Raw genomic sequence first — 27129 nt, forward strand, 5'->3', positions numbered from 1 at the left:
ACAAACACCATGAATCTCTTCAGCAGCTTCATCTGGATTCTGGCAGCTTTTATTCCAGGTAACAGACGTGAAAGCTTGTCATTTTTGAGTCTTTAATGTTCATTTCATCTGATTAAACACATTAATGTTGTTGTCAACAGCATCCAGAGGAATCACTGTGACTCAGCCTGAAGTTGTGACTGTTTCTGAAGGACAAAACGCCAATATAGAGTGTAAAACTGATACTGGGATAGCTAGCTGGGGTTTAGCTTGGTATCAGCAGAAACATGGAGAAGCTCCTAAACTCATCATTCGTTCTGTAGATGTGCTTTATGATAGCAGTTTAAGTCGATTCAGTGGGAATGGAGCAGAAGGTGGGACAGATTTCACTCTGACCATCAGTGGAGTCCAGACTGAAGATGCTGGACATTATTACTGTCAGAGTTACCACAGTAAATATGTGTTCACACAGTGATAAAGAGTCGTACAAAAACCTCCGTCAGTCAGAGTCACAGTGACTGAACTGATACTGCAGCTGCTCACACACTTTCACACACTCAATAGTGCAGAAACGACTCAATATGATCTTATTGAACATCACTTTTGTTGAGATGAATCAGTTTTAACCTTTTTTTTTAGAAGACATGTTTTTCTCCTGTTATCCTATTACATCCTTTATGTAGAAATTCAGTCACTTTTGATCTTCACTTCAGTTGATATTTTTCCATTCTTCACCACATTTTTTGATTTTCTGCATTTATGATTTATCCTTATTCTTCTTTCTAAACTGAATCATCATCAGCATCATAAACATGTTCTGCTTGATCAGTTTAATAAGTCTATTGATTTATTAAGTTCATCCCTCATAAAGCAGATATTATCAGCATCATATAAACACATTCCTCAATTTCAGAGCAGATCATAATGAATATAATTCATATAAATATCTATGTATGGAAGAATTAACAATGATATAAAATTTAATTTTAAAATTAAAGACCAGATTACCCAACAGCTGTTGTCCACCATCAAAAACATGTCACCATATATTTTATATTTATTTTATAAAGATTTATCAACGTGAAGATGTTTCTATCATGTGTGACGCGACTCACAATCAAACTCAGTTGATTCAGTGATTGACAGAGACTCGTGTGTGATGATCCTCATGTCTGTTCAGAAACTGCAGGAACACACATGGATTTGGTGTCAAATTTGGGGATTAACAGTGACGTTTCAATCCAACTACAGTAAAAAATATTCTCAGAGTCTCACAGCAGATATTCAGATTAATATACTGAAGTTGATCTTGTAGATGTTTTCAGAAATTGAATGATACAATTTTTAACCGTTTGTCTATTAGAAGATTGAATGATATGAAAAAGACTGATTTTTACTAGATGTTCACTTCAGCAATTGTATTTTGTGTCTGTTAATGAGTGACTGTCTTCAGGTAAATGATCTGGAGTGTGTTTGCATATTGATCAGATGCTTCAGTGCTCTGAGAGTGTTTATAGTGCTGTGAGTTTAACACTTCATCACTGACACACACAACAATCTTCATCAACATGACCTTCATCATCATCTTCATCTGGACTCTCACAGCGTTTGCTCAAGGTTTGTGGAGCACAAGTTTGATATCAATTCATTTCTTCAAGTATATTGTCAAAGTTTTGAGTTGATTTTCTTCTTGTTGTGTGTTTCAGAGTGTAGAGGACAGATCACCGTCACTCAGAGTCCCTCAATGACAGCAGCTCAACCAGGACAAACTGTGAACATCAACTGTAAAACCAGCAGTAATGTGTATTATCAAAGTTCTTATGGACATTTTTTAGCCTGGTACTTACAGAAACCTGGAGAAGCTCCTAAACTCCTGATTTATTATGCAAGCACCCTCCAGTCAGGAACTCCATCTAGATTCAGTGGCAGTGGATCTAACAGTGATTTCACTCTGACCATCAGTGGAGTCCAGACTGAAGATGCTGGACATTATTACTGTCTGAGTTACCACTACATCAACAGTAAAGATGTGTTCACACAGTGATAAAGAGTCGTACAAAAACCTCCGTCAGTCAGAGTCACAGTGACTGAACTGATACTGCAGCTGCTCAAAGGAGGATCTGAAACAACATCGTCACACAAACATCTGAAATAAAATCATATAAATTAATCTGCCACTCTTAATAATTATAGAGGTCAGAAAGAGATTTTGTGCTCTTATAGATCAGTCACACATTTGAGATCTGAGTGTTTTCAGTTGCCGCCTTTTATAAATAATAGATGTTAATTTTAATAATAATGGTTATTTGATTTGAGTATCCCATCCTAACATGTCATTTGTACACTATACACTGTATTCATACTATATACTGCAGACAGTAAGAGTTTTATATTAGCTGCTGTTTTAAAGGGATAGTTCACCCAAAAATGAAAATTACCCCATGATTTACTCACCCTCAAGCCATCCTAGGTGTATATGAGATTCTTCTTTCAGATGAATACAGTCGGAGTTATATAAAAAAATGTCCAGGCTAATCCATGCTTTATAATGGGAGTAGATGGTGGGTCAAATTCTAAAGACAGAAAAAATGCACCCATCCGTTATAAAAGAAGTCCACACGACTCCGGGGGGTTAATAAAGGCCTTCTGAAGCGAAGCGATGCGTTTGTGTAAGAAAAATATCCATATTTAAAACTTTATAAACTGTAATCTCTAGCTTCCGCTAGCTGTCATACGCACGTTCACGAGAGAGTGGCGTCCCAGCTTATGATGAAGGACAGAGGGAGCCACAGGACAACAAATCACCTCAGATCTCTTTTTGAAAGTCTGTAAATGGTTCAATAGATTGACCTGCAGTATAAAAAATGCATATAGGCCTAAATTCATTATAGTTTCATAAAGTTTAATTAAGCCCAATATAATTACTTTGCAAAAAAAAAAAAAACTGTAATCTGCAAAATACTTACAGATCATTCATGTTTATATTAATATTCATTTTATACTATTGAAAACACATTTGTCAAGTTTCCAGATGTGACTGAATGTATTGCCGTTCAACTGAAGGAAAGAGACAATATTATCTGTCTATTTTAATATACATAGAATAATACTTCCATAAAGAGATTCTTAAAGACACATATTTCATTTTAAAAGACACATGGCCATTGCTGTATCGTCTACTACACGATTAAAAGTGTGTAAAGATCCCAATAACAATTCAAGCTACAAGTTAATCCTATTATGCTAGAGGATGTACATGTGCATTAAAGCTGTCTAAAGACCAAGAGTTTGTCTTACATTGACCATATAACCTGTTACGGCCAATTTGTAGGGCACTATATTAGGCAACCTGTATGTATCCTTTGGCTCAACCAATGACTTTAGGCCAGGACTACAGTACCTGTTTGTGACTTTGGGTGGTGCAATTACATATAGTGCTATAATATATAGTGTTTAACCGTTTAAATACACACTGGAGCCCCATCGAATAAATTTCCTGTTCATCAGTGGTGTGTCTCTCTGTTCACACCGCCCTCTAGTGGCACAGTGATGTAGTGCAAGATAACATGAATGAAACTGTTGAAGGGTTTCTGTCATCAGTACAGCTGTGATCACCTGCGGTCTCGTACCTGCAGCCGAATTACAGTCGAGCTGATGATCACTAAAGCACTTTTGCTCATGTGATTTTGCTTAGATGATGATAAGTTTCATCTACACTTCATTTTCACACAGTGTTTTTTCACATGTGGTTTGAATTTTTAAAGTTCACACTTATATTTGATGTTGTGATTGACAGGATGAGATGAACGAGCTCCTCCTGAACCTTCATTTAGAGCCTCATTTAAATACAGAATGAGTTCATTTGCATATTGATCAGATGCTTCAGTGCTCTGAGAGTGTTTATAGTGCTGTGAGTTTAACACTTCATCACTGACACACACAACAATCTTCATCAACATGACCTTCATCATCATCTTCATCTGGACTCTCACAGCGTTTGCTCAAGGTTTGTGGAGCACAAGTTTGAGATGAATTCATTTCTTCAAGTATATTGTCAAAGTTTTGAGTTGATTTTCTTCTTGTTGTGTGTTTCAGAGTGTAGAGGACAGATCACCGTCACTCAGAGTCCCTCAATGACAGCAGCTCAACCAGGACAAACTGTGAACATCAACTGAAAAACCAGCAGTAATGTGTATTATCATATTGCTTTGGGATATTATTTATTCTGGTACTTACAGAAACCTGGAGAAGCTCCTAAACTCCTGATTTATTTAGCAAGCACCCTCCAGTCAGGAACTCCATCTAGATTCAGTGGCAGTGGATCTTACAGTGATTTCACTCTGACCATCAGTGGAGTCCAGACTGAAGATGCTGGACATTATTACTGTATGAGTGACCACTACATCAACAGTAAAAATGTGTTCACACAGTGATAAAGAGTCGTACAAAAACCTCCGTCAGTCAGAGTCACAGTGACTGAACTGATACTGCAGCTGCTCACACACTTTCACACACTACTGACACACAGAGGACAAACACAGGAACTACACATGTGCTCAAAACTGACTTATGACTGAAATCAGCTCTATTAGTCTGTGATCTGTCCTGTGACAGACGGGTTTGACTCAAATATGCTCAGATTCAGAGAAAACTGGGTGTGTAAATTGATATGTAGATTCATATGTTGTTTTGTTTTTGTACATTAAACTACACTAAAGTCATGGTGTATCAGTAACATAAAGATGTTTTTCAAGCAGCTCCTTCATCTAAAGCTGTTTATAAATGTATTACTCATAACTCATTTCTCATGAGCAGAAGTGAAAGTGTTCCAGTTCAGAGCGTTGAACCAATCAAAGAGTGAAACTGTGAGTTTGAGGTGAAAATCACATTTGCATTGGCAGGTTTAGTGACTGTGATCCTCTCAGAATAGAGCAGCTCCGTCTCCAGTGACCATGTTCAAACCCCAAGAGCTTCATTTGACATTTACTGCTAAATGCAGCTGTTCTCAACTATTACAATCAATCAAAAGCAGCTGAAACTTTAGTGCAGGACTTTGAATGAACGACACACTGATCAATGATGCAGTCGGACACAAATGTAACGCGTTCAGAAGCTTTATTGAATGAACAGCAATGGCAGCACATTGAAAGACTGCTTCAGTATTGAGCTGTAAATCACGTGACTGCCGTGAATCCTGCCGGACGCTCAGATACGGCTCGTCTCGACTGGAGAAACATCAGCACTCGGAGCTCTTGAGGAACGAGGCCTCGTGATCAGCTCCGTCATGTCTTACTCTGCAGACGAAGCGATCCGCGCCTTCCCAGCGTGCTTTGCTGAGGCTCAGGACGCTGCTGCGGCTGTAGCGTCCGTCCCGCTCGCTCTCTGCGCTGGTCTGAACCCCCTCGGTGACCTCTGACCCGTCCAGCGTCCAGCTCACCGTCGCCCCCTGTGGAGAGTAAGAGCTGAGCAGGCAGAGCAGTGCGGCTGAGTCTCCAGAGATCTGCAGAGAAGAGGGCGGCAGCAGAGACACGGAGGGCTTCACTGCGGGACCAGCTGCACAAACACACACAAACACAGTCTTCAGCGCACAGTTTATCAAATATTTACATCTGCAGCTACAATCTTCACTGGAACAGACATAAAAAATCACAAGCATTTCATCTTTACAGTAACTCCACATCACTGCTTTCATTCATAAACCACAAATATCTTGAATTACATTTGAAAATATTCTCAGTGAAATCAATATTCACTACTAAATGTATCATGTATTTCTCAATGTAAATCAGTTCTCTAAAGCAGACATGATATACAGCAATTCTTATAGTATTTGATCTTTTCTGAGTAAAATACAGTTTAACCTCAAACTGATTTTAAAAGCATTTTTCACAATTAAATATTTATAGTGAGAAAAATCTTAAATGATCATTTCATTATTTTTTTTAATAAATATTCTTAAGACACAATCATAAATATCAGCAAATTTAGGTTCAAATTATGAACTTTTTCTTTTGTCTGATGACAAAGCATACAAAACTATAATTATGTTGTTCACGTTAGGAAACTTAAATTTCAATAAAACTTAATCAACCTTAATTTACCAAGAATATGTATAATCAGAAATAATTGAATATGTCAGAAAATACTGCAATATTTAAGAAAAAAAACAATGAATGTTAGCAAATAATAATATCAGAAGTTACTCATGTAACACACGAAAAACAGTATTTAAAAACAATTATGAAATATGAACTGAAATGGAAAAAGATAAACATAATGAAATATCACTGAATATAAAATGTATTTGTAAAATAGCAGACAAATTTAAAAAAAATAATGAAACAACTACATTTACCATGACATTTAGCAATTAATAGATATTTTTTTCACTTTAACATATTTTTAATTTTACATTTATGTTGTCAAATGCTTGCTTATATCCTAAAAATAAATAATTTTAAGCATTTTTAGAGAATTTTAGAGACTTACTGATGGTCAGTTTAGTTCCTCCACCGAAAGTCCACCACAGTGCTTCATTCTAGTGAAAGCGTTGTACAAAAACCTCCGTCACACTCAAATGAACACAAACTCCAGCAGAGAAAAAGACGAACGACACTCACACACACTGATATGAGACTCAACAGCAGATCTTCTCAACATCAACATGATTGAGCTGAAAAGAGACACTAAATATTCATCTTTTAAAGAAATACTTGTTATTGCATGACAATTCATTCATCACAATCACAAACAAGCATGATTTAAACTCTGCTAATTCTAATTACCTGCTTTATAATGAAATCTTCAGCAAGATTTAGATGGTCATTCTCTATTGGATGACCTTTGACCTGTTCTACAGTATCATGATGATATCAAATCTGCAGCACAGGTATTAAATGCTCTCAGCATCAAAGTCTGAATGAAACTGATCATTAAAACAGTGTTTAGAGGGAGAAGATCCACCCAAAATAACATGAAGTAAATCAGGAGTGTCTGTTTCTGAAAATGATCAATAGAAATTTATTAGCAAAGATACTAAATGACAAAACAGTGTTTCTGCTGTCTTCAGGGAAATGATCTGGAGTGTGTTTGCATATTGATCAGATGCTTCAGTGCTCTGAGAGTGTTTATAGTGCTGTGAGTTTAACACTTCATCACTGACACACACAACAATCTTCATCAACATGACCTTCATCATCATCTTCATCTGGACTCTCACAGCGTTTGCTCAAGGTTTGAGGAGCACAAGTTTGAGATGAATTCATTTCTTCAAGTATATTGTCAAAGTTTTGAGTTGATTTTCTTCTTGTTGTGTGTTTCAGAGTGTAGAGGACAGATCACCGTCACTCAGAGTCCCTCAATGACAGCAGCTCAACCAGGACAAACTGTGAACATCAACTGTAAAACCAGCAGAGATGTGTACAGTTATTCTGGGACACACTATTTCAGCTGGTACTTACAGAAACCTGGAGAAGCTCCTAAACTCCTGATTTATGCATCAAGCAGCCGTCAGTCAGGAACTCCATCTAGATTCAGTGGCAGTGGATCTAACAGTGATTTCACTCTGACCATCAGTGGAGTCCAGACTGAAGATGCTGGACATTATTACTGTCTGAGTTTATACTGGCCTGAGAGCATTCCGTGGTTCACACAGTGATAAAGAGTCGTACAAAAACCTCCGTCAGTCAGAGTCACAGTGACTGAACTGATACTGCAGCTGCTCAAAGGAGGATCTGAAACAACATCGTCACACAAACATCTGAAATAAAATCATCTAAATTAATCTGCCACTCTTAATAATTATAGAGGTCAGAAAGAGATTTTGTGCTCTTATAGATCAGTGACACGTTTGAGATCTGAGTGATTTCAGTTGCCGCCTTTTATAAATAATAGATGTTAATTTTCATAATTCTCCATGGTTGTTTCATTTGAGTATCTCATCCTAACATGTCATTTTTACTGCAGACAGTAAGAGTTTCATATTAGCCTGCTATTTTAAAGGGATAGTTCACCCAAAAATGAAAATTACCCAATGATTTACTCACCCTCAAGCCATCCTAGGTGTATATGACATTCTTCTTTCAGATGAATACAGTCGGAGTTATATTAAATAATGTCCCAGCTTATGATGAAGGACAGAGGGAGCCACAGGACAACAAATCCTCTCAGATCTCTTTTTGAAAGTCTGTAAATGGTTCAATAGATTGACCTGCAGTATAAAAAATGCATATAGGCCTAAATTCATTATAGTTTCATAAAGTTTAATTAAGCCCAATATAATTACTTTGCAAAAAAAAAAACTGTAATCTGCAAAATACTTACAGATCATTCATTTTTATATTAATATTCATTTTATACTATTGAAAACATATTTGTCAAGTTGCCAGACGTGACTGAATGTATTGCCGTTCAATTGAAGGAAAGAGACAATATTATCTGTCTATTTTAATATACATAGAATAATACTTCCATAAAGAGATACTTAAAGACACGTATTTTATTTTAAAAGACACATGGCCATTGTATTACTATTGTCTACTACACGATTAAAAGCTGTAAAGATCCCAATAACAATTCAAGCTACAAGTTAATCCTATTATGCTAGAGGATGTACATGTGCATTAAAGCTGTCTGAAGACCAAGAGTTTGTCTTACATTGGACATATAATCTGTTACATCCAATTTGTAGGGCACTATATTAGGCAACCTGTATGTATCCTTTGGCTCAACCAATGACTTTAGGCCAGGACTACAGTACCTGTTTGTGACTTTGGGCGCAATTGCATATAGTGCTATAATATATTGTGTTTAACCGTTTAAATACACACTGGAGCCCCATCGAATAAACTTCCTGTTCATCAGTGGTGTGTCTCTCTGTTCACACCGCCCTCTAGTGGTACAGTGATGTAGTGCAAGATAACATGAATGAAACTGTTGAAGGGTTTCTGTCATCAGTACAGCTGTGATCACCTGCGGTCTCGTACCTGCAGCCGAATTACAGTCGAGCTGATGATCACTAAAACACTTTTGCTCATGTGATTTTGCTTAGATGATGATAAGTTTCATCTACATTTAATTTTAACAGTGTTTTTTTCACATGTGGTTTGAATTGTTCTAAATTTTATGCTACATTTTTAAAGTTCACACTTATATTTGATGTTGTGATTGACAGGATGAGATGAACGAGCTCCTCCTGAACCTTCATTTAGAGCCTCATTTAAATACAGAATGAGTTCATTTGCATATTGATCAGATGCTTCAGTGCTCTGAGAGTGTTTATAGTGCTGTGAGTTTAACACTTCATCACTGACACACACAACAATCTTCATCAACATGACCTTCATCATCATCTTCATCTGGACTCTCACAGCGTTTGCTCAAGGTTTGTGGAGCACAAGTTTGAGATGAATTCATTTCTTCAAGTATATTGTCAAAGTTTTGAGTTGATTTTCTTCTTGTTGTGTGTTTCAGAGTGTAGAGGACAGATCACCGTCACTCAGAGTCCCTCAATGACAGCAGCTCAACCAGGACAAACTGTGAACATCAACTGTAAAACCAGCAGAGATGTGTTCAGACATACTGGGGCTGATCGTTTTGTCTGGTACTTACAGAGACTCGGAGAAACTCCTAAACTCCTCATTTATTATACAAACACCCGTCAGTCAGGAACTCCATCTAGATTCAGTGGCAGTGGATCTAACAGTGATTTCACTCTGACCATCAGTGGAGTCCAGACTGAAGATGCTGGACATTATTACTGTCTGAGTCTTCATTGCAGAAGAGGTCCTAATGGTGGTTGTGCGGGTGATGCAACATTCACACAGTGATAAAGAGTCGTACAAAAACCTCCGTCAGTCAGAGTCACAGTGACTGAACTGATACTGCAGCTGCACAGTAAAAAAAATAAACATTATAAAATGCATGACAGCACAGGGTGCCAAATGTTTACCTGCCCAGATCCAGCCCACATCTGCCACATGATCTGGGCCGCATGTGGCAGGAATGATGGCACTTGGGCGGACCGCTCCTGTTTGCCAGATCTGGGCCACAAGCAGGCCATAGAAATGCCACATGTCAGCCAAGAGCAAAGAAATAAACCAGAACTGGACCTTATCTGATCCACAATATATATGTTCATAGAGTCATCTCAGCATTAACAAGCCTGTTATCAAGCAGAATCACTGAAGGAAAGAAGAAAAAAAGAGACAAACAGAAACTTCATTTGAGGTTACCATGATGGTGAATGGTGTTTCCATTGGTTGGCCGCTTAACTTTTTTTGTTTGTTTGTTTGTTTGTTTGAAACAAACATGAGAGTTAAACTTCTGTTAATTCTCAATAAGAGCTTCTGTAGATGTATGTCAGAAATAAAGTCAGTCTGGTTAGTAATAAGTGAAGCTGGTAATGCTGTTTGTGGAGTTGTTTGATCAGATCTTCAGAGATTTAATGTCTTTTATCTTCAGTTGATTTCATCTAAGGCTGTGGCTGAAGTCAGTTGTAGTTCTTGTGTTTCTGCTCATCTCTTTCTTTCTTCTTTCCTTCAGTGATTCTGCTAGATAACATTCTCTGCAAAAAAGTAAATCTCTTGCAGTTAACCATTAGCCAACAACAGCACACACACACACACAAGCTGATATAACTATCACTGCATCAACAACTATACAGTTACTGCCTTTAAATAAAGCAACACAACACAACATCACTGACTTTCATTCCTCTGCTGGACTGAAGCACAGGCTCTTCTCTTCAGCACAATGGTGACCTCACAAAACTCAGACAAAAGAACATTAAACACTACGGCTGGCCACACATTTAAAGATTTTAAGCCCAATTTTGAGCCCAATTTGCACCCCGCGGATGGCCACCTGATTCAAGGCTTGTCGCAAACATTTTTTTTTGTCCAAAAAATCCTCTATTGTGTGGTGCCATTACGATTATTTAACTGCTTCTGATCGAGACGGAGCGTCCCCGATCTCAAACATGTTTGATATTTAGGACTCTTGATCGGGCTGCCTCTGACGGGATACCCGCGACAGCCAATGAGAGTGAGCAAGCATCACCTACCAGATGTTGCGTGCTTCTTTAGCTGAAATTGGCAGCCATTAACATGCCTCGAAAGTGGAGTATTGAGAATATGGAGCCAGATCAGCCTCAAAAATAATACATTTACAAAACAAAATTCATAAATGCACAGCACAATTCACGTTTATAAAATCTGTAAATTCAAAACACAATTCATAAATACACAAGTAAAAGCATAAATATTTCCTCAAATGCTCACACAAATGCATCTTACCTAAATAAATTTAAAATGTTTACACATATGTATATATCATGTTCTTGAATTAATTCCCATCACACATTTATGAATGATGTTACATGTATTTATAGATCGTTGAATCTGCATTTGCAAATTGTCACATATGTGTGGACTGCTTTGAATTTGTGTGTGGTGTTTTTGAGACCTTCCTGGCAGGATAAGATTCATAAATATCTTTTTTTGGAGGATGGTCTGTTTAGCCAATCGCAGTGAGCTTTTAATCCACCAATCAAAACGCTCCTTACTGAACAGACTCAAGAAGCTCAACGCTGCACTTGTACTGTGCATTGTTCCATGATTGGGTCCTTTATGTAAAGACATTTTAATTGGTACTCTTTTTTAGCACCTGATTACAATTTCTACAAAATCACATTATGATTTATATCGTTTGCACAAAATACAGCTACAGCCTGCTGTCTTATACACCAAAGTTACCCTGTTTATTCAGATCAATCTGTAATGTTACTAAATAAATGTTAAATGTCCAGATATTTCATTTAATAACAATAATTATGTACTGTGTTCTGTTGTTGTTGTTGTTATTAGTAGTATCAGACATTAAAAACAGCTACCACCACCAGCTAAAGGAGATTTCAGCATGGAGGATGAAAACCAGAATCAACGAGTAAGTAAAGTTGTTTTTTTATCTGATGGCATTTTCTTATGATTAAAGGTTGTTTTAGTTAATGAAGTGTGCAGTTTGCAGTGTTCTAAAGTTAGGTATAAGGTAAAAGGTATGGTGACGTCTCAGTTTCTGAGCGCATGTGAAGCTGGCCTGCTGCGTCTTGAAGACCGGCGAACACAGCTGGATCAAGGTCCACATCCATATCAGCTCTGAGCTGAACTAAATCATCCACTACACGTTCCAAATGAAACAGAAGATAGTTGCTTGATGCATGATCAATGGTGCTTAAAAAACCCGCCATATTTAACAGAACTAGTATCCACAGTAGTACAGCCGTAACGATAACAATCCTGTTTAACCAATCCTGCACTGAGAGAGGTTAGGACCGCCTACCTTATTAACATACGTACACAGAAATACAGAAATAAATAAATGTAAAAATAAATAAATGTAGAAATACATAAATAAATGTAGTATAACAAATGGTACAAAAATAGCACAATTAAAAATGACACTTTTGACAAAATTTATGTATTCATTCATTTATGCACATCTGCATTTATTTATTTATTTAATTCAGCATTTAATTATTTATTTATGTATGTATTTATGTATTTCTATATTTATTTCTTCATATATTTATTTACGCATTTCTATATTTATTTATTTATTTATGCATTATGTATTTATTCATTTATTTATACTTGAGTCATTTCTTGTCCTCCATACACCGGTACTTCTAAAACATAAAACATAATATTATTTCTGTTTTACAAATATTCAAATTATCACAGAAGTATTGATATCAAAGTTTACAGTTCAGATATAACGATAGTTTTGAAAGTAACTTGGAACTTTAAATAACGGTTGTATCGATTATACCAATGACTGTTAAAAAATTTATTTGTATTTGTAAAATGTATTTGATTAAATCATTCCTTCAAAAGATTCATTCAAAAATGCTGATTCATCCAGTAATGAAACAAGTGAAGTATTTATGAGTCACTGAATCATTCATTCAAAACAAATTTTAAAACAGAATCATTCATTCAAATTAAACATTTTTAAATAGACCGCAGCAATTAATATTTTGAAATGTTTTGTGAAATCTCAATGAAACCACATTAAACCAACTTAAACCTGTCTTAAACCAAGTCATTTTTGTTGGTTTAAAACAGTTGTTGATCATGTTTGATGTTTGACAGAGTTATAAACACATGCAGAGCACTGAAGTGTGTGTCGCTCATGTAAAACACACTCTCTATGCAAACGCTTCAGTGCTCTGAATGTGTTTATAACTCTGTCAAACATCAAACATGATCAACAACTGTTTTTCACTAGAACTGAACCTACAACCAACAAAAATGACTTTCATCACCATATTGATCTGGACGCTGGCAGTATTATGTCGAGGTTTGTGTCAGTCAAGATTACATACATTATTTACTTGATATTTTTATGTGTGTTGTGAAGATATATGGCTGTAAAAGTGTTTGTGATTTCTAATCTTTCTCTCTTGTCAGAATCTGTTGGTCAGGTGACAGTGACTCAAACTCCCTCAGAGCTGCTCTCTCAAACTGGACAATCAGTCACTGTGACCTGTAAAACTAGCAGTGATCCAGTCTCCTGGTGTAGTGGCAAAAAGTGTCTTGCCTGGTACTTACAGAAACCTGGAGAAGCTCCTAAACTCCTCATATATGCAACAAACACCCTCCAGTCAGGAACTCCATCTAGATTCAGTGGCAGTGGATCTAACAGTGATTTCACTCTGACCATCAGTGGAGTCCAGACTGAAGATGCTGGACATTATTACTGTCAGAGTTACCACTACATCAACAGTAAATATGTGTTCACACAGTGATAAAGAGTCGTACAAAAACCTCCGTCAGTCAGAGTCACAGTGACTGAACTGATACTGCAGCTGCTCACACACTTTCACACACACTCATCAGTGCAGAAACACAAATATGATCTTAATATCAGCTTTGTTGAGCTTCATCAGTATTTCTTAAGATAATTAGAAATTCTTTTGATGTTATCATCATTTTTAGATCATTTATGGTTTATTTATCCTCATTTCCACTCTCTCAATATTTTAAAGTCTTTGATATTTTTGATCATGTACTTTTATTATTTTTTCTTCCTAATCTTAGTTATACAGTAAAGAGCTGAGGAACTGAAGCTGTCGATCACACAGCGTGAGTTTATCTGGACACTTCCTGAAACTCCTGTTATAATCAGTGACGCTCTTACACTACACAATGAATCTCTTACTGTATTTACATCGTGTTTGCATTGTTAGTTATGGTGAAAGCATTTCTTGAGTGCAGAAATGTTGTTTCAATGATGAGATCACTGCATTCACTCCATCAACAGACTGCAATTGCATAAAATGCTATAATATATAGTGTTTAACTCATAGACATAAGTACATAGACGCCCTATTGGTCACTGGATCTCACATCAATGGCGCCGCCATATTGTGCGGGGCAACGTGCCGTAACTCTCATAAGTGGACTGAAGAAAAGATGCCTGACTATTTTGAGGTTTTACAAATCATCACACAATCCAAACCACATATTGGAGAGTTACCTTTCACATGTAAGTCTGAACAGTTGTTTCTGGTTGTATTTGGTCATTATAACATTGTTTTGACAGCTAGTTGACCACCAAATTCAGACTATTAAAAGCTAACGACAATGCTAGTTATCTATGAAAACTGAGACTTTATAAGAAATAATATAAAGTTTACATGATTCTTATGAAGTCTGAGTTTATATCATTAACTAATCAAAATGGCAAGTGAGTCTTCCGTGCAATGAAGCCAGAGGACCTTGGCTGTCAGAATTACAGATAGACCTAAACCGACTCATCTCCGAAGAGCAGGTGATTTGATTGATCTAATCGTGGCTCATTTATATTTTTTCCCCAGTTTAGCCAGTGGAACCAGGACAACACAAACCTCAAGGAAGGCTGAAGAAAGCCTGTCAGTGGACTGTTCTCTGCATTTACAAGAGACCTCATCTGCCTATTATTATGATTTCATTATACAACTTATATTATTATATGATTGTACTATTCACTATTTTATTTGCTATTTTTATTTTTTTTTTGACTATATTTTTTTTTTACAATTTATGATATACTATCTGCTATTTTATTCATAATTATTATATTACTACTACATTATACTATATTTTACTGTTTTTATACTCAATTGTATGTTTAGGCTATTTATAATAATATAGGCTAATAATAATAATAATAATACGCTATAGAATAAAACCACATACAATTTATATTGTACTGTAATTGTAATAAAAATTTTCTGCCGCTGTATCTCAAATGTTTTACTGGATCTATTAATGATCGGCTTATAAGTAGAGCAAGCTGTGCTTTTAATGTTGTCCACTAGAGCGACAGGATAAGAAATCTTTTAAGCCCAATCCTTTTATATTTTGTTGCAATCCATTTGAATCGAAATAAATTCCTTTAAATCTGTGAAATGCTTAGGCCTATAGATAATTAAATGATTAATAAGGTTTTGAGATGCAAATTATCTTCATATTCACTTGAAATTGTCCTGTGACATCCTGTGATGTGATTCAAGAGGAAAAGCTAAAGGCACGAGGGAAAAAGCTAAAATATCGTAATTGGAGACAAAACCTTTTTCGTACTCCAAGCAGATCATAAACCGTTGGAATCGGTTAAGAAATGTAAACTTTATTGCGCTTTTTGTCCAGAAAAGCCGCAGCTCCCCGTTTACTTCCATTTGTTTAATGAGGAGTCTTGCCCCGCACAATATGGCGGACTCGCTGACGTATGGCAGCAACAGTCCAAAGCAGCCAGTAGGGCGTCTATGTATTTATTATGTCTATGGTTTAACCATTTAAATACACACTGGAGCCCCATCAAATAAATTTCCTGTTCATCAGTGGTGTGTCTGTCTGTTCACACCGCCCTCTAGTGGCACAGTCATGTAGTGCAAGATGATTTTGCTTAGATGATGATAAGTTTCATCTACATTTCATTTTCATGCAGTGTTTTTTCACATGTGGTTTGAATTGTTCTAAATTTTATGCTACATTTTTAAAGTTTACACTTATTGGTATGTCATGATTACATGATACATATTTGATGTTGTGATTGACAGGGTGAGATGAACAAGATCCTCCTGAACCTTCATTTAGAGCCTCATTTAAATACAGAATGAGTTCATTTGCATATTGATCAGATGCTTCAGTGCTCTGAGAGTGTTTATAGTGCTGTGAGTTTAACACTTCATCACTGACACACACAACAATCTTCATCAACATGACCTTCATCATCATCTTCATCTGGACTCTCACAGCGTTTGCTCAAGGTTTGTGGAGCACAAGTTTGAGATCAATTCATTTCTTCAAGTATATTGTCAAAGTTTTGAGTTGATTTTCTTCTTGTTGTGTGTTTCAGAGTGTAGAGGACAGATCACCGTCACTCAGAGTCCCTCAATGACAGCAGCTCAACCAGGACAAACTGTGAACATCAACTGTAAAACCAGCAGAGATGTGAACAATGGTGATTTTTTAGCCTGGTACTTACAGAAACCTGGAGAAGCTCCTAAACTCCTGATTTATAGAGCAAGCAGCCGTCAGTCAGGAACTCCATCTAGATTCAGTGGCAGTGGATCTAACAGTGATTTCACTCTGACCATCAGTGGAGTCCAGACTGAAGATGCTGGACATTATTACTGTCAGAGTGCACATGTCATCAACAGTAACTGGGTGTTCACACAGTGATAAAGAGTCGTACAAAAACCTCCGTCAGTCAGAGTCACAGTGACTGAACTGATACTGCAGCTGCTCAAAGGAGGATCTGAAACAACATCGTCACACAAACATCTGAAATAAAATCATCTAAATTAATCTGCCACTCTTAATAATTATAGAGGTCAGAAAGAGATTTTGTGCTCTTATAGATCAGTCACACGTTTGAGATCTGAGTGATTTCAGTTGCCGCCTTTTATTAATAATAGATGTTAATTTTCATAATTCTCCATGGTTATTTGATTTGAGTATCTCATCCTAACATGTCATTTGTACACTATACACTGTATTCATACTATATACTGCAGACAGTAAGAGTTTTATATTAGCTGCTGTTTTAATTGTAGTCCTGATCAACAGTTCAGTTCAGACACGCCTCTCCCTCCTCTGCACCAATCACAGCCTCTGATAAGAAAGAGCAAGATAAGAATATTAATTTGTGCTTTTAACTGAATTTTTATTGAAAACTCGTTCACCAAACTATGAGAAGGTACAAACTGGTATCTGATGATAACATGAGCTGATAAACCTCAGTGTAAACTGATGAATATGAACAAACCTCTGTTCCAATGGAGAGAAACTGGAACAGGAGAAACTTCTTCAGCTGGTACTTACAGAAACCTGGAGAAGCTCCTGAACTCCTGATTTATTACACAAACTGCCTCAACAGTGTCATTTACTGAAGTCAAACAGTGAATCTGAGCGAGTTAAACTCATATTTCATCATCAGGTGGAGAGATTGTGTTTCTCTCAGAATAGAGCAGATGTTCATCGTCCTCAGAGGAGTTTGATGATCCTGTGACACCAGAAATACTGAAAATATCTATTAAGAATAAAAACATGTAGAAAAGTGTTTTTTGGATTTTGAAATGTAGAATCTATAAAAACTCAATAATAGATTCTTGTTCATTAAACCGTTGTATAAAAGCAATATCACACTTGTAATTGTGATGTCGGTCTGATATTCGGATTAAACAGCGCTCCTGTTCATCTGATGTTGCTTTATCAATAAAGGATTATATTAACATGTCAAATGTTTTGTGAAGTCTCAATGAAACCACATTAAACCAACTTAAAGGGTTAGTTTACCCAAAAATGAAAATTCTGTCATTTATTACTCACCCTCATGCCGTTCCACACCCTTAAGACCTTCGTTGATCTTCGGAACACAAATTAAGATATTTTTGTTTAAATCTGATGGCTCAGTGAGGCCTTCATAGGGAGCAATGACATTTCCTCTCTCAAGATCCATTAATGTACTAAAAACATATTTAAATCAGTTCATGTGAGTACAGTGGTTCAATATTAATATTATAAAGCGACGAGAATATTTTTGGTGTGCCAAAAAAACAAAATAACGACTTATTTAGTGATGGCCGATTTCAAAACACTGCTTCATGAAGCATCGGATCATAAATTAATCAGTGTATCGAATCATGATTCGGATCATGTGTCAAACTGCCAAACGGCTGAAATCATGTGACTTTGGCGCTCCGAACAGCAGATTCGACACACTGATTCATTTATGATCCGATGCTTCATGAAGCAGTGTTTTGAAATCGGCCATCACTAAATAAGTCGTTATTTTGTTTTTTTGGCGCACCAAAAATATTCTCGTTGCTTTATAATATTAATATTGAACCACTGTACTCACATGAACTGATTTAAATATGTTTTTAGTACATTAATGGATCTTGAGAGAGGAAATGTCATTCCCCTATGAAGGCCTCACGGAGCCATCGGATTTAAACTAAAATATCTTAATTTGTGTTCCGAAGATCAACGAAGGTCTTACTGGTGTGAAACGGCATGAGGGTGAGTAATAAATGACAGAATTTTCATTTTTGGGTGAACTAACCCTTTAAATCTGTTACTCCTGAAGCGTTTGCATAGAGAGTGTTTTACATGAGCGACACACGCTTCAGTGCTCTGCATGTGTTTATAACTCTGTCAAACATCAAACATGATCAACAACTGTTTTTCACTAGAACTGAACCTACAACCAACAAAAATGACTTTCAGCACCATATTGATCTGGACGCTGGCAGTATTATGTCGAGGTTTGTGTCAGTCAAGATTACATACATTATTTACTTGTTATTTTTATGTGTGTTGTGAAGATATATGGTTGTAAAAGTGTTTGTGATTTCTAATCTTTCTCTCTTGTCAGAATCTGTTGGTCAGGTGACAGTGACTCAAACTCCCTCAGAGCTGCTCTCTCAAACTGGACAATCAGTCACTGTGACCTGTAAATTTAACAGAGATCCAGTCTCCTGGTGTGATGGACAGTGTTTTGGCTGGTTCTTACAGAAACCTGGAGAAGCTCCTAAACTCCTGATTTATAGAGCAAGCATCCTCCAGTCAGGAACTCCATCTAGATTCAGAGGCAGTGGATCTAACAGTGATTTCACTCTGACCATCAGAGGAGTCCAGACTGAAGATGCTGGACATTATTACTGCCAGAGTTTACATGTCATCAACAGTAACAGGGTGTTCACACAGTGATAAAGAGTCGTACAAAAACCTCTGTCAGTCAGAGTCACAGTGACTGAACTGATACTGCAGCTGCTCAAAGGAGGATCTGAAACAAATTCGTCACACGTGCATCTGAAATAAAACTATCTAAATTAATCCCCTTTATAGATTAAGCTCTTTTATATTGAGGTCAGAAATCAAAGCATTAGTTGAGAGAAACAACTAGACAAAGTCCGTCAGTGTCGCTGCCAGAGTCTCCCCAGCAAACAGATTTTTGTTATAAGAACGTTCTCCAAATGTTCAGTGTTGGTTCTGGGAATATAAAAAATGTCCAGTTTTCTTGACGTTAGAGGAACGTATTTTAAAAGGTATGATGTTCCTCAAACATTCTTTCAACTTAATTTTGATTAACAAATCAACATTATTTCAATCATTCAAACACCTGCTGTGAACAAGCACTGAAAGAAAGAGAAATGAGAACACAAACTACAACTTTCTTCAGCCACAGCCTTAGATGAAATCAACTGAAGATAAAAACCATCAAATCTCTGAAGATCTGATTAAACAACTCCACAAACAGCATTACAGCTTCGCAGCAAAAAAAAGTAACTTAACAAAAGTCAAGGGTGAAGAGCCCAACTAAAGCAAACACTGATTACCATAATGGTGACTTCAAACTAAACATTTTCAACCAAACATCAACATCTAAACCTCTGTTGATTCTCAATAAGAGCTTCTGTAGATGTGTGACAGAAATAAAGTCAGTGTGGTTAGTAATAAGTGAAGCTGGTAATGCTGGAGTTGTTTAATCCTCCTCTGCTGAGATCTTCAGAGATTTAATGTCTTTTATCTTCAGTTCATCTAAGGCTGTGGCTGAAGTAAGTTGTAGTTTGTGTTCTTATTTCTCTTTCTTTCAATGCTTGTTCACAGCAGGTGTTTGAATGATTGAAAGAATGTTTCAGGAACATCATACTGCATTTTCATTTAACATCCAGTAAGATGAGACCCGGTCTGACATTTATCTTGTTGTCGCGTATGTTTTGGTTTTGTGTTCATGTTTATGATTTCATGTCTTTTATTTTGTAGTTTGATATATGTTGCTTGTTTGTGTCATGCTTCCCTTGCTCCTCATGTTCTCCCTTAGTCTATGTGTCATGTTCTCATTGGTTGGTTATGGTCATGTGGTTTTCAGTTCTGTTCTGTCATTGGTTCTCATGTTCCTTGTGTCACTTGCTCATTGGTTGCCATAGTCATGTGTTCTCTTTGTTCTTGTATTTAAAGCCATTGTCTTCCCCATGTTACTTTGTCGTGTATTGTTAATGTAACCCTGCTGTCGGTGAGTCTCATAGTCAAGTCTGCTCATAGTCAAGTCTGCGCATCAAGTCTGTTTATGTCTAATGGTTTCTTTGTTTGTTTGCTCACTTTACTTCCATAAACTGCACTTGGGTTCATCTTCTCACCTTCAGTCTGGACTAATCGTTACAGAATACACGACCCACACCATGAACCCAGCAGTGAGTCTTGAGGATTATGTTGAGAAGTTTCTTGAACTTTCTCACATTGTGGATTTTAATGTGAGAAAGTGCACATTCTTCAATAAACTGCACTTGGGTTCATTATCTCACCTTCAGTCTGGACTAATCGTTACACTTGTTTCTTTTTTCAATCTTTTGACTCTTCCTTAAACAGGGTATTTTTTAGCAATTTGAGATGAAGGTACATAAAACATGTAATGTTTAAATGTAATAGTTATGCATCACACTATTTGTAAAGTATATTTTTTACACATTACTGGTGCTCCTCTCTTGCCTGCCAAACTTTCATTCCAAGTTCTCAAAAACTAACACAATCTGTTGCATTTAGTCACTATGAAATCAAAACGGACAATTTATGTTTTTTTTATGGAATAATACGGTATTGATTATAAATGATTTATCAATGCACATCGTGATTTTTTTAAATTCATGTGCCTTGTAATCTACATGCATTTCTCTGAAGATGAGAATGGGGCAACTTGTCACTCACATGAGATCCACCAATAGCAAATCACAACCATCCAATCAATTCCCCACAGACAAAATCAAGCCCCGCCCTACATTTGTTCATTTCAGAAGCCATTTCACTTGGATATATATCACAACAATAGGGGAAAAAATATGAGTGCAACGTTTGTTTCATGTCAACTTCAAAGTTGTAAAATTATGAAGTTATGAAACAAATACAATTTCAGCTGTAAAGCAGCTCTAAAAAGACAATAGTGTCATTATTCAACTCAGTTTAGTTCAGTGTTGATGCAGTTTAGTTAAATAACAGTTTTAATGTTGCAAGTTTCATCAATTATGAAGCAAACTCAATTCAAGTATAAAGCAAAAAATAAATATAAAATAGCAGTACAGTAATGAAGTGAGGATAGCACATAAATATTAACAAAAAAAAGTTATCTATGAACTTATTTCAGAATCTTGATAATTTCATGATATATTTGATGTTGTGATTGACAGGATGAGATGAACGAGCTCCTCCTGAACCTTCATTTAGAGCCTCATTTAAATACAGAATGAGTTCATTTGCATATTGATCAGATGCTTCAGTGCTCTGAGAGTGTTTATAGTGCTGTGAGTTTAACACTTCATCACTGACACACACAACAATCTTCATCAACATGACCTTCATCATCATCTTCATCTGGACTCTCACAGCGTTTGCTCAAGGTTTGTGGAGCACAAGTTTGAGATGAATTCATTTCTTCAAGTATATTGTCAAAGTTTTGAGCTGATTTTCTTCTTGTTGTGTGTTTCAGAGTGTAGAGGACAGATCACCGTCACTCAGAGTCCCTCAATGACAGCAGCTCAACCAGGACAAACTGTGAACATCAACTGTAAAACCAGCAGAGATGTGTATTACAGTAGTCCTTATTATTATTTAGCCTGGTACTTACAGAAACCTGGAGAAGCTCCTAAACTCCTGATTTATGCAACAAACCTCCTCCAGTCAGGAACTCCATCTAGATTCAGTGGCAGTGGATCTAACAGTGATTTCACTCTGACCATCAGTGGAGTCCAGACTGAAGATGCTGGACATTATTACTGTCAGAGTTACCACTGCACAACAAGTTGGCTTGGTGGTTGTAATGCTGATTATGTGTTCACACAGTGATAAAGAGTCGTACAAAAACCTCCGTCAGTCAGAGTCACAGTGACTGAACTGATACTGCAGCTGCTCACACACTTTCACACACTACTGACACACAGAGGACAAACACAGGAACTACACATGTGCTCAAAACTGACTTAGGAGTGTCCACAGTCTAGCTCAGGGGTGCCCAACCCTGTTCCTGGAGATCTACCTTCCTGCAAGTTCAGCTCCAGCCCCTACCTGTCTGTACAGTAATTATCAAGTGCTCCTGAAGATCTTAATTAGCTGATTCAGGTGTGTTTTTCAGGGTTGGAGCTAAACTTTGCAGGTAGGTGGATCTCCAGGAACAGGGTTGGGCACCCCTGGTCTAGTTAAAAAAAAAAAAAAAAAAAAAAAACACAAACGTGATGTCCTGTCACCACCATTATCAGCATCATCATAAAAAAAATTCATTATATTTAAAAAGTGAAGGGATTATGAATTTTCTTGTTCACTGACCAGTTGAGAAAGGATAATGATTTAAGAAGGAATTAAACAACCTTTCTATGAATGAGGTACACCTTGTTTAATTTAAAACATACTTCAATAAACTTCTAGTTTGTGTTTAAAATAATTAGAAAATTATGATTGCAAAAAAACAGCACTTTCAGTGTCAGTATCAGCAATATATAATGAATCTATTTAGCAAAATTCTCATTAAATAATTATTTGATTACAACACATCACATAAACATTGCAATTTTATCTCTTTGTAACAAAGATTTCCAAACTTATAAAACATGAGCCATTTTAGCATGAACCACAAGTAAGGCCACAAAAATTCTGTTTACTTGTGTATGTGGACATTTTCATTTCTGAGTGATAAATTTCACCAAACACATTCAAACAAACAGATCATGCAGACGACAAGTTCAATGTCTTAAACTGCTGCACATTTACTGAATGTTCAGACTTGAACTGCTAGTCTGACAGCTTATAAAAGCTCATAATTACTGTAAAAAAACAAAACAAAAAAACAAATTAAACATCATAAAAACACCTGCAAGAATCTCAGATCCTCAATGAGTTTTTGTGTTTGTGTTTTTCTCTGTATGTGCCAATGACGAGAGAAATAAACTGATGGAGGGTTTTTCTCAGAGAGTCACTTTGCATCGGCTCATGCTTCAGCGCTCCGAGTGTTTATAGCGTTCAGACTCAAACACTTTATAACACACTGCTGTTTACCACGGTACAAAACCAACAAACACCATGAATCTCTTCAGCAGCTTCATCTGGATTCTGGCAGCTTTTATTCCAGGTAACAGACGTGAAAGCTTGTCATTTTTGAGTCTTTAATGTTCATTTCATCTGATTAAACACATTAATGTTGTTGTCAACAGCATCCAGAGGAATCACTGTGACTCAGCCTGAAGTTGTGACTGTTTCTGAAGGACAAAACGCCAATATAGAGTGTAAAACTGATACTGGGATAACTAGCTGGGGTTTAGCTTGGTATCAGCAGAAACATGGAGAAGCTCCTAAACTCATCATTACTGGGGTAAATGATCTCTATGATGAGAGTTTAAGCCGATTCAGTGGGAATGGAGAACAAGGTGGGACAGATTTCACTCTGACCATCAGTGGAGTCCAGACTGAAGATGCTGGACATTATTACTGTCAGAGTGCACACTACATCAACAGTAACTGGGTGTTCACACAGTGATAAAGAGTCGTACAAAAACCTCCGTCAGTCAGAGTCACAGTGACTGAACTGATACTGCAGCTGCTCACACACTTTCACACACTACTGACACACAGAGGACAAACACAGGAACTACACATGTGCTCAAAACTGACTTATGACTGAATTCAGCTCTATTAGACTGTGATCTGTCCTGTGACAGACGGGTTTGACTCAAATATGCTCAAAATCTGAAAAAACATAGTCTGTAAATTGATATGAAATCAAACTAACAATAATGGTGCCATGTGTTGTTTTGTTTTTGTACATTAAACTGCACAAAAGTCATGGTGTATCAGTAACATAAAGATGTTTTTCAAGCAGCTCCTTCATCTAAAGCTGTTTATAAATGTATTACTCATAACTCATTTCTCATGAGCAGAAGTGAAAGTGTTCCAGTTCAGAGCGTTGAACCAATCAAAGAGTGAAACTGTGAGCTTGAGGTGAAAATCACATTTGCATTGGCAGGTTTAGTGATTGTGATCCTCTCAGAATAGAGCAGCTCCGTCTCCAGTGACCATGTTCAAACCCCAAGAGCTTCATTTGACATTTACTGCTAAATGCAGCTGTTCTCAACTATTACAATCAATCAAAAGCAGCTGAAACTTTAGTGCAGGACTTTGAATGAACGACACACTGATCAATGATGCAGTCGGACACAAATGTAACGCGTTCAGAAGCTTTATTGAATGAACAGCAATGGCAGCACATTGAAAGACTGCTTCAGTATTGAGCTGTAAATCACGTGACTGCCGTGAATCCTGCCGGACGCTCAGATACGGCTCGTCTCGACTGGAGAAACATCAGCACTCGGAGCTCTTGAGGAACGAGGCCTCGTGATCAGCTCCGTCATGTCTTACTCTGCAGACGAAGCGATCTGCGCCTTCCCAGCGTGCTTTGCTGAGGCTCAGGACGCTGCTGCGGCTGTAGCGTCCGTCCCGCTCGCTCTCTGCGCTGGTTTGAACCCCCTCGGTGACCTCTGACCCGTCCAGCGTCCAGCTCACCGTCGCCCCCTGTGGAGAGTAAGAGCTGAGCAGGCAGAGCAGTGCGGCTGAGTCTCCAGAGATCTGCAGAGAAGAGGGCGGCAGCAGAGACACGGAGGGCTTCACTGCGGGACCAGCTGCACAAACACACACAAACACAGTCTTCAGCGCACAGTTTATCAAATATTTACCTCTGCAGCTACAATCTTTACTGGAACAGACATAATGCAGTGAAAAATATAATCATTTCATCTTTACTGTAATTCAAAAATGCTGGTTTTGTACATAAACCACAAATATATTTTATATTTTAAAGTACTTTTAAAATATCCTCAGCGAAATCAATATTCATTACAACAGATGCAGACATGAACATCTGTACAATTTAAATTTAAACTTTAAATTTATAAGTTCAATTTCAAATGATCCCCAGAATGATTTTGAAAATCATTGTCCATTGATGATTATATTATGATGTTGTTATAAGATCTAGAAAACAAATTTAATGATCATTTCAATATTAATTGTATTTTTAAAATATTCTGCTATTCAGACAATCACAATTATAAACGTTATCAAATCTGAGTTTAAACTGTTGAAATGATTAATTTACAAAATGCTCTTTAACTACTTTCTTTTTGTCTGATGACCCCAACAAAATTATATTTATATTGGCTGTATTATCAATCGTTGTTTTCATGCATTTAAAAAACCTTAATTTTTCAAACTACCAGGAATTAAAAACAAAATGATCAAGAAATAATTTCATAGATTTTAAAGTACTGCAGTCAGAACATTAAAATACAAAGAAAAAAAGACTTTTAAAAACAATATGAATTATAAAATTATTAGTCAAAATCAATAGTGAAATAAAGGGAAAAACACTTTTTTGTAGAATTAGTAAGTTACAGAACATTTTAATCTCAGTGTGATTTTTAAAAACATTGTCCACATGAAAATTGATGAATATATTTTGACTACATTTCTATTTCGGCAATCAATCGAAATTTTCAGCAAAGTTTCAAATATGATTTTTTGATCTTTTTCAAATGATTCTGTGAAGACAATCACATCCATCAGCAAAATTAATAGTTTAAATGATTAATTTTAAAATGCTCATTAGCTAAATGTCTTTGTCTGATGATGACGACTACAGAACTAGATTTATTTTGTCTGTATTATCAAACTTTTGTGTCATGCATTTAAAAAAAAACTTGTTAAATTTACCATTATAGACAAAATTATATCAAGAAATTGAATATATCATGAAATACTGCCATCCATACAATTAAATACAATGAAATGTTACTAATAAGTTAAATTATTGATGTAAAATGAAAAATGGCAGCAATATGAAACTAAAATGTAAGTAAATTATGAAATAATTCCATGAAATACTGCAATTAATAAAATAATAATCTTGTTGACAAATGTTTGCTGAAATAATCTAAAAATATAGATAAAATGATTGAATTAAAATATCATACACTTTCATTAGAGAATTTTAGAGACTTACTGATGGTCAGTTTAGTTCCTCCACCGAAAGTCCACCACAGTGCTTCATTCTAGTGAAAGCGTCGTACAAAAACCTCCGTCACACTCAAATGAACACAAACTCCAGCAGAGAAAGAGACGAACGACACTCACACACACTGATATGAGACTCAACAGCAGATCTTCTCAACATCAACATGATTGAGCTGAAAACAGACACTAAATATTCATCTTTAAATGAAATACTTGTTATTGCATGAAGGCTGAAATCATTGGTTTATATTCAGTCCAAAAATGCATCTGTCACTTACACTAAACACTTCTATTCACTCACTTTATAATGGCATCTTTATCAGTTTTTAGATGGTCATGGATTGTTGACCTCTGACCTGGTCTGTGACAGAATTTAAATGCTTCAGTGTCAAACTTAACATGAAATTGCTGAATAAATTGTGGGAAGAAGCTGCAAAACAAAGTAAATCATGAGTGTCTGTAAAAAGAGGTTAATTAGTAAAGATACTGCATGAACAAAATGACAAAACAGTGTTTCTGCTGTCTTCAGGTAAATGATCTGGAGTGTGTTTGCATATTGATC

The 27129-nt window shown here is 36.5% G+C and overlaps 3 long non-coding RNA genes and 3 gene segments (V, D, J or C); 3 read left to right on the top strand and 3 right to left on the bottom strand.

The window, feature by feature from the left end:
* Positions 1-137: 137 nt before the first annotated feature.
* Positions 138-2776, bottom strand: LOC127506095 (uncharacterized). The gene is made up of 2 exons (XR_007927903.1): positions 2043-2776; positions 138-473 (listed from the first exon to the last, which is right to left on the bottom strand). It is a non-coding gene; the product is annotated as an uncharacterized LOC127506095 (long non-coding RNA).
* A 2301-nt stretch (positions 2777-5077) lies between these two features.
* On the bottom strand, positions 5078-26733 carry LOC127506492 (Ig lambda-3 chain C region-like). The segment is given in 3 exon segments: positions 5078-5532; positions 26557-26605; positions 26692-26733. Coding segments are annotated over 3 exon segments (408 nt in total).
* Positions 6765-7762, top strand: LOC127506083 (uncharacterized). The gene is made up of 2 exons (XR_007927887.1): positions 6765-7212; positions 7302-7762. It is a non-coding gene; the product is annotated as an uncharacterized LOC127506083 (long non-coding RNA).
* LOC127506075 (Ig kappa chain V region 3381-like) lies at positions 13272-17761 on the top strand. The segment is given in 2 exon segments: positions 13272-13345; positions 16382-17761. Coding segments are annotated over 2 exon segments (378 nt in total).
* Positions 13627-16844, bottom strand: LOC127506096 (uncharacterized). Its single transcript, XR_007927904.1, has 2 exons — positions 16720-16844; positions 13627-13802 (listed from the first exon to the last, which is right to left on the bottom strand). It is a non-coding gene; the product is annotated as an uncharacterized LOC127506096 (long non-coding RNA).
* LOC127506076 (immunoglobulin kappa variable 1-8-like) lies at positions 18724-22502 on the top strand. The segment is given in 3 exon segments: positions 18724-18787; positions 18898-19003; positions 22112-22502. Coding segments are annotated over 3 exon segments (402 nt in total).
* Positions 26734-27129: the final 396 nt, after the last annotated feature.

The sequence above is a fragment of the Ctenopharyngodon idella genome, chromosome 23, assembly GCF_019924925.1.
Source record: "Ctenopharyngodon idella isolate HZGC_01 chromosome 23, HZGC01, whole genome shotgun sequence".
In the NCBI taxonomy this organism is placed as follows: domain Eukaryota; kingdom Metazoa; phylum Chordata; class Actinopteri; order Cypriniformes; family Xenocyprididae; genus Ctenopharyngodon; species Ctenopharyngodon idella.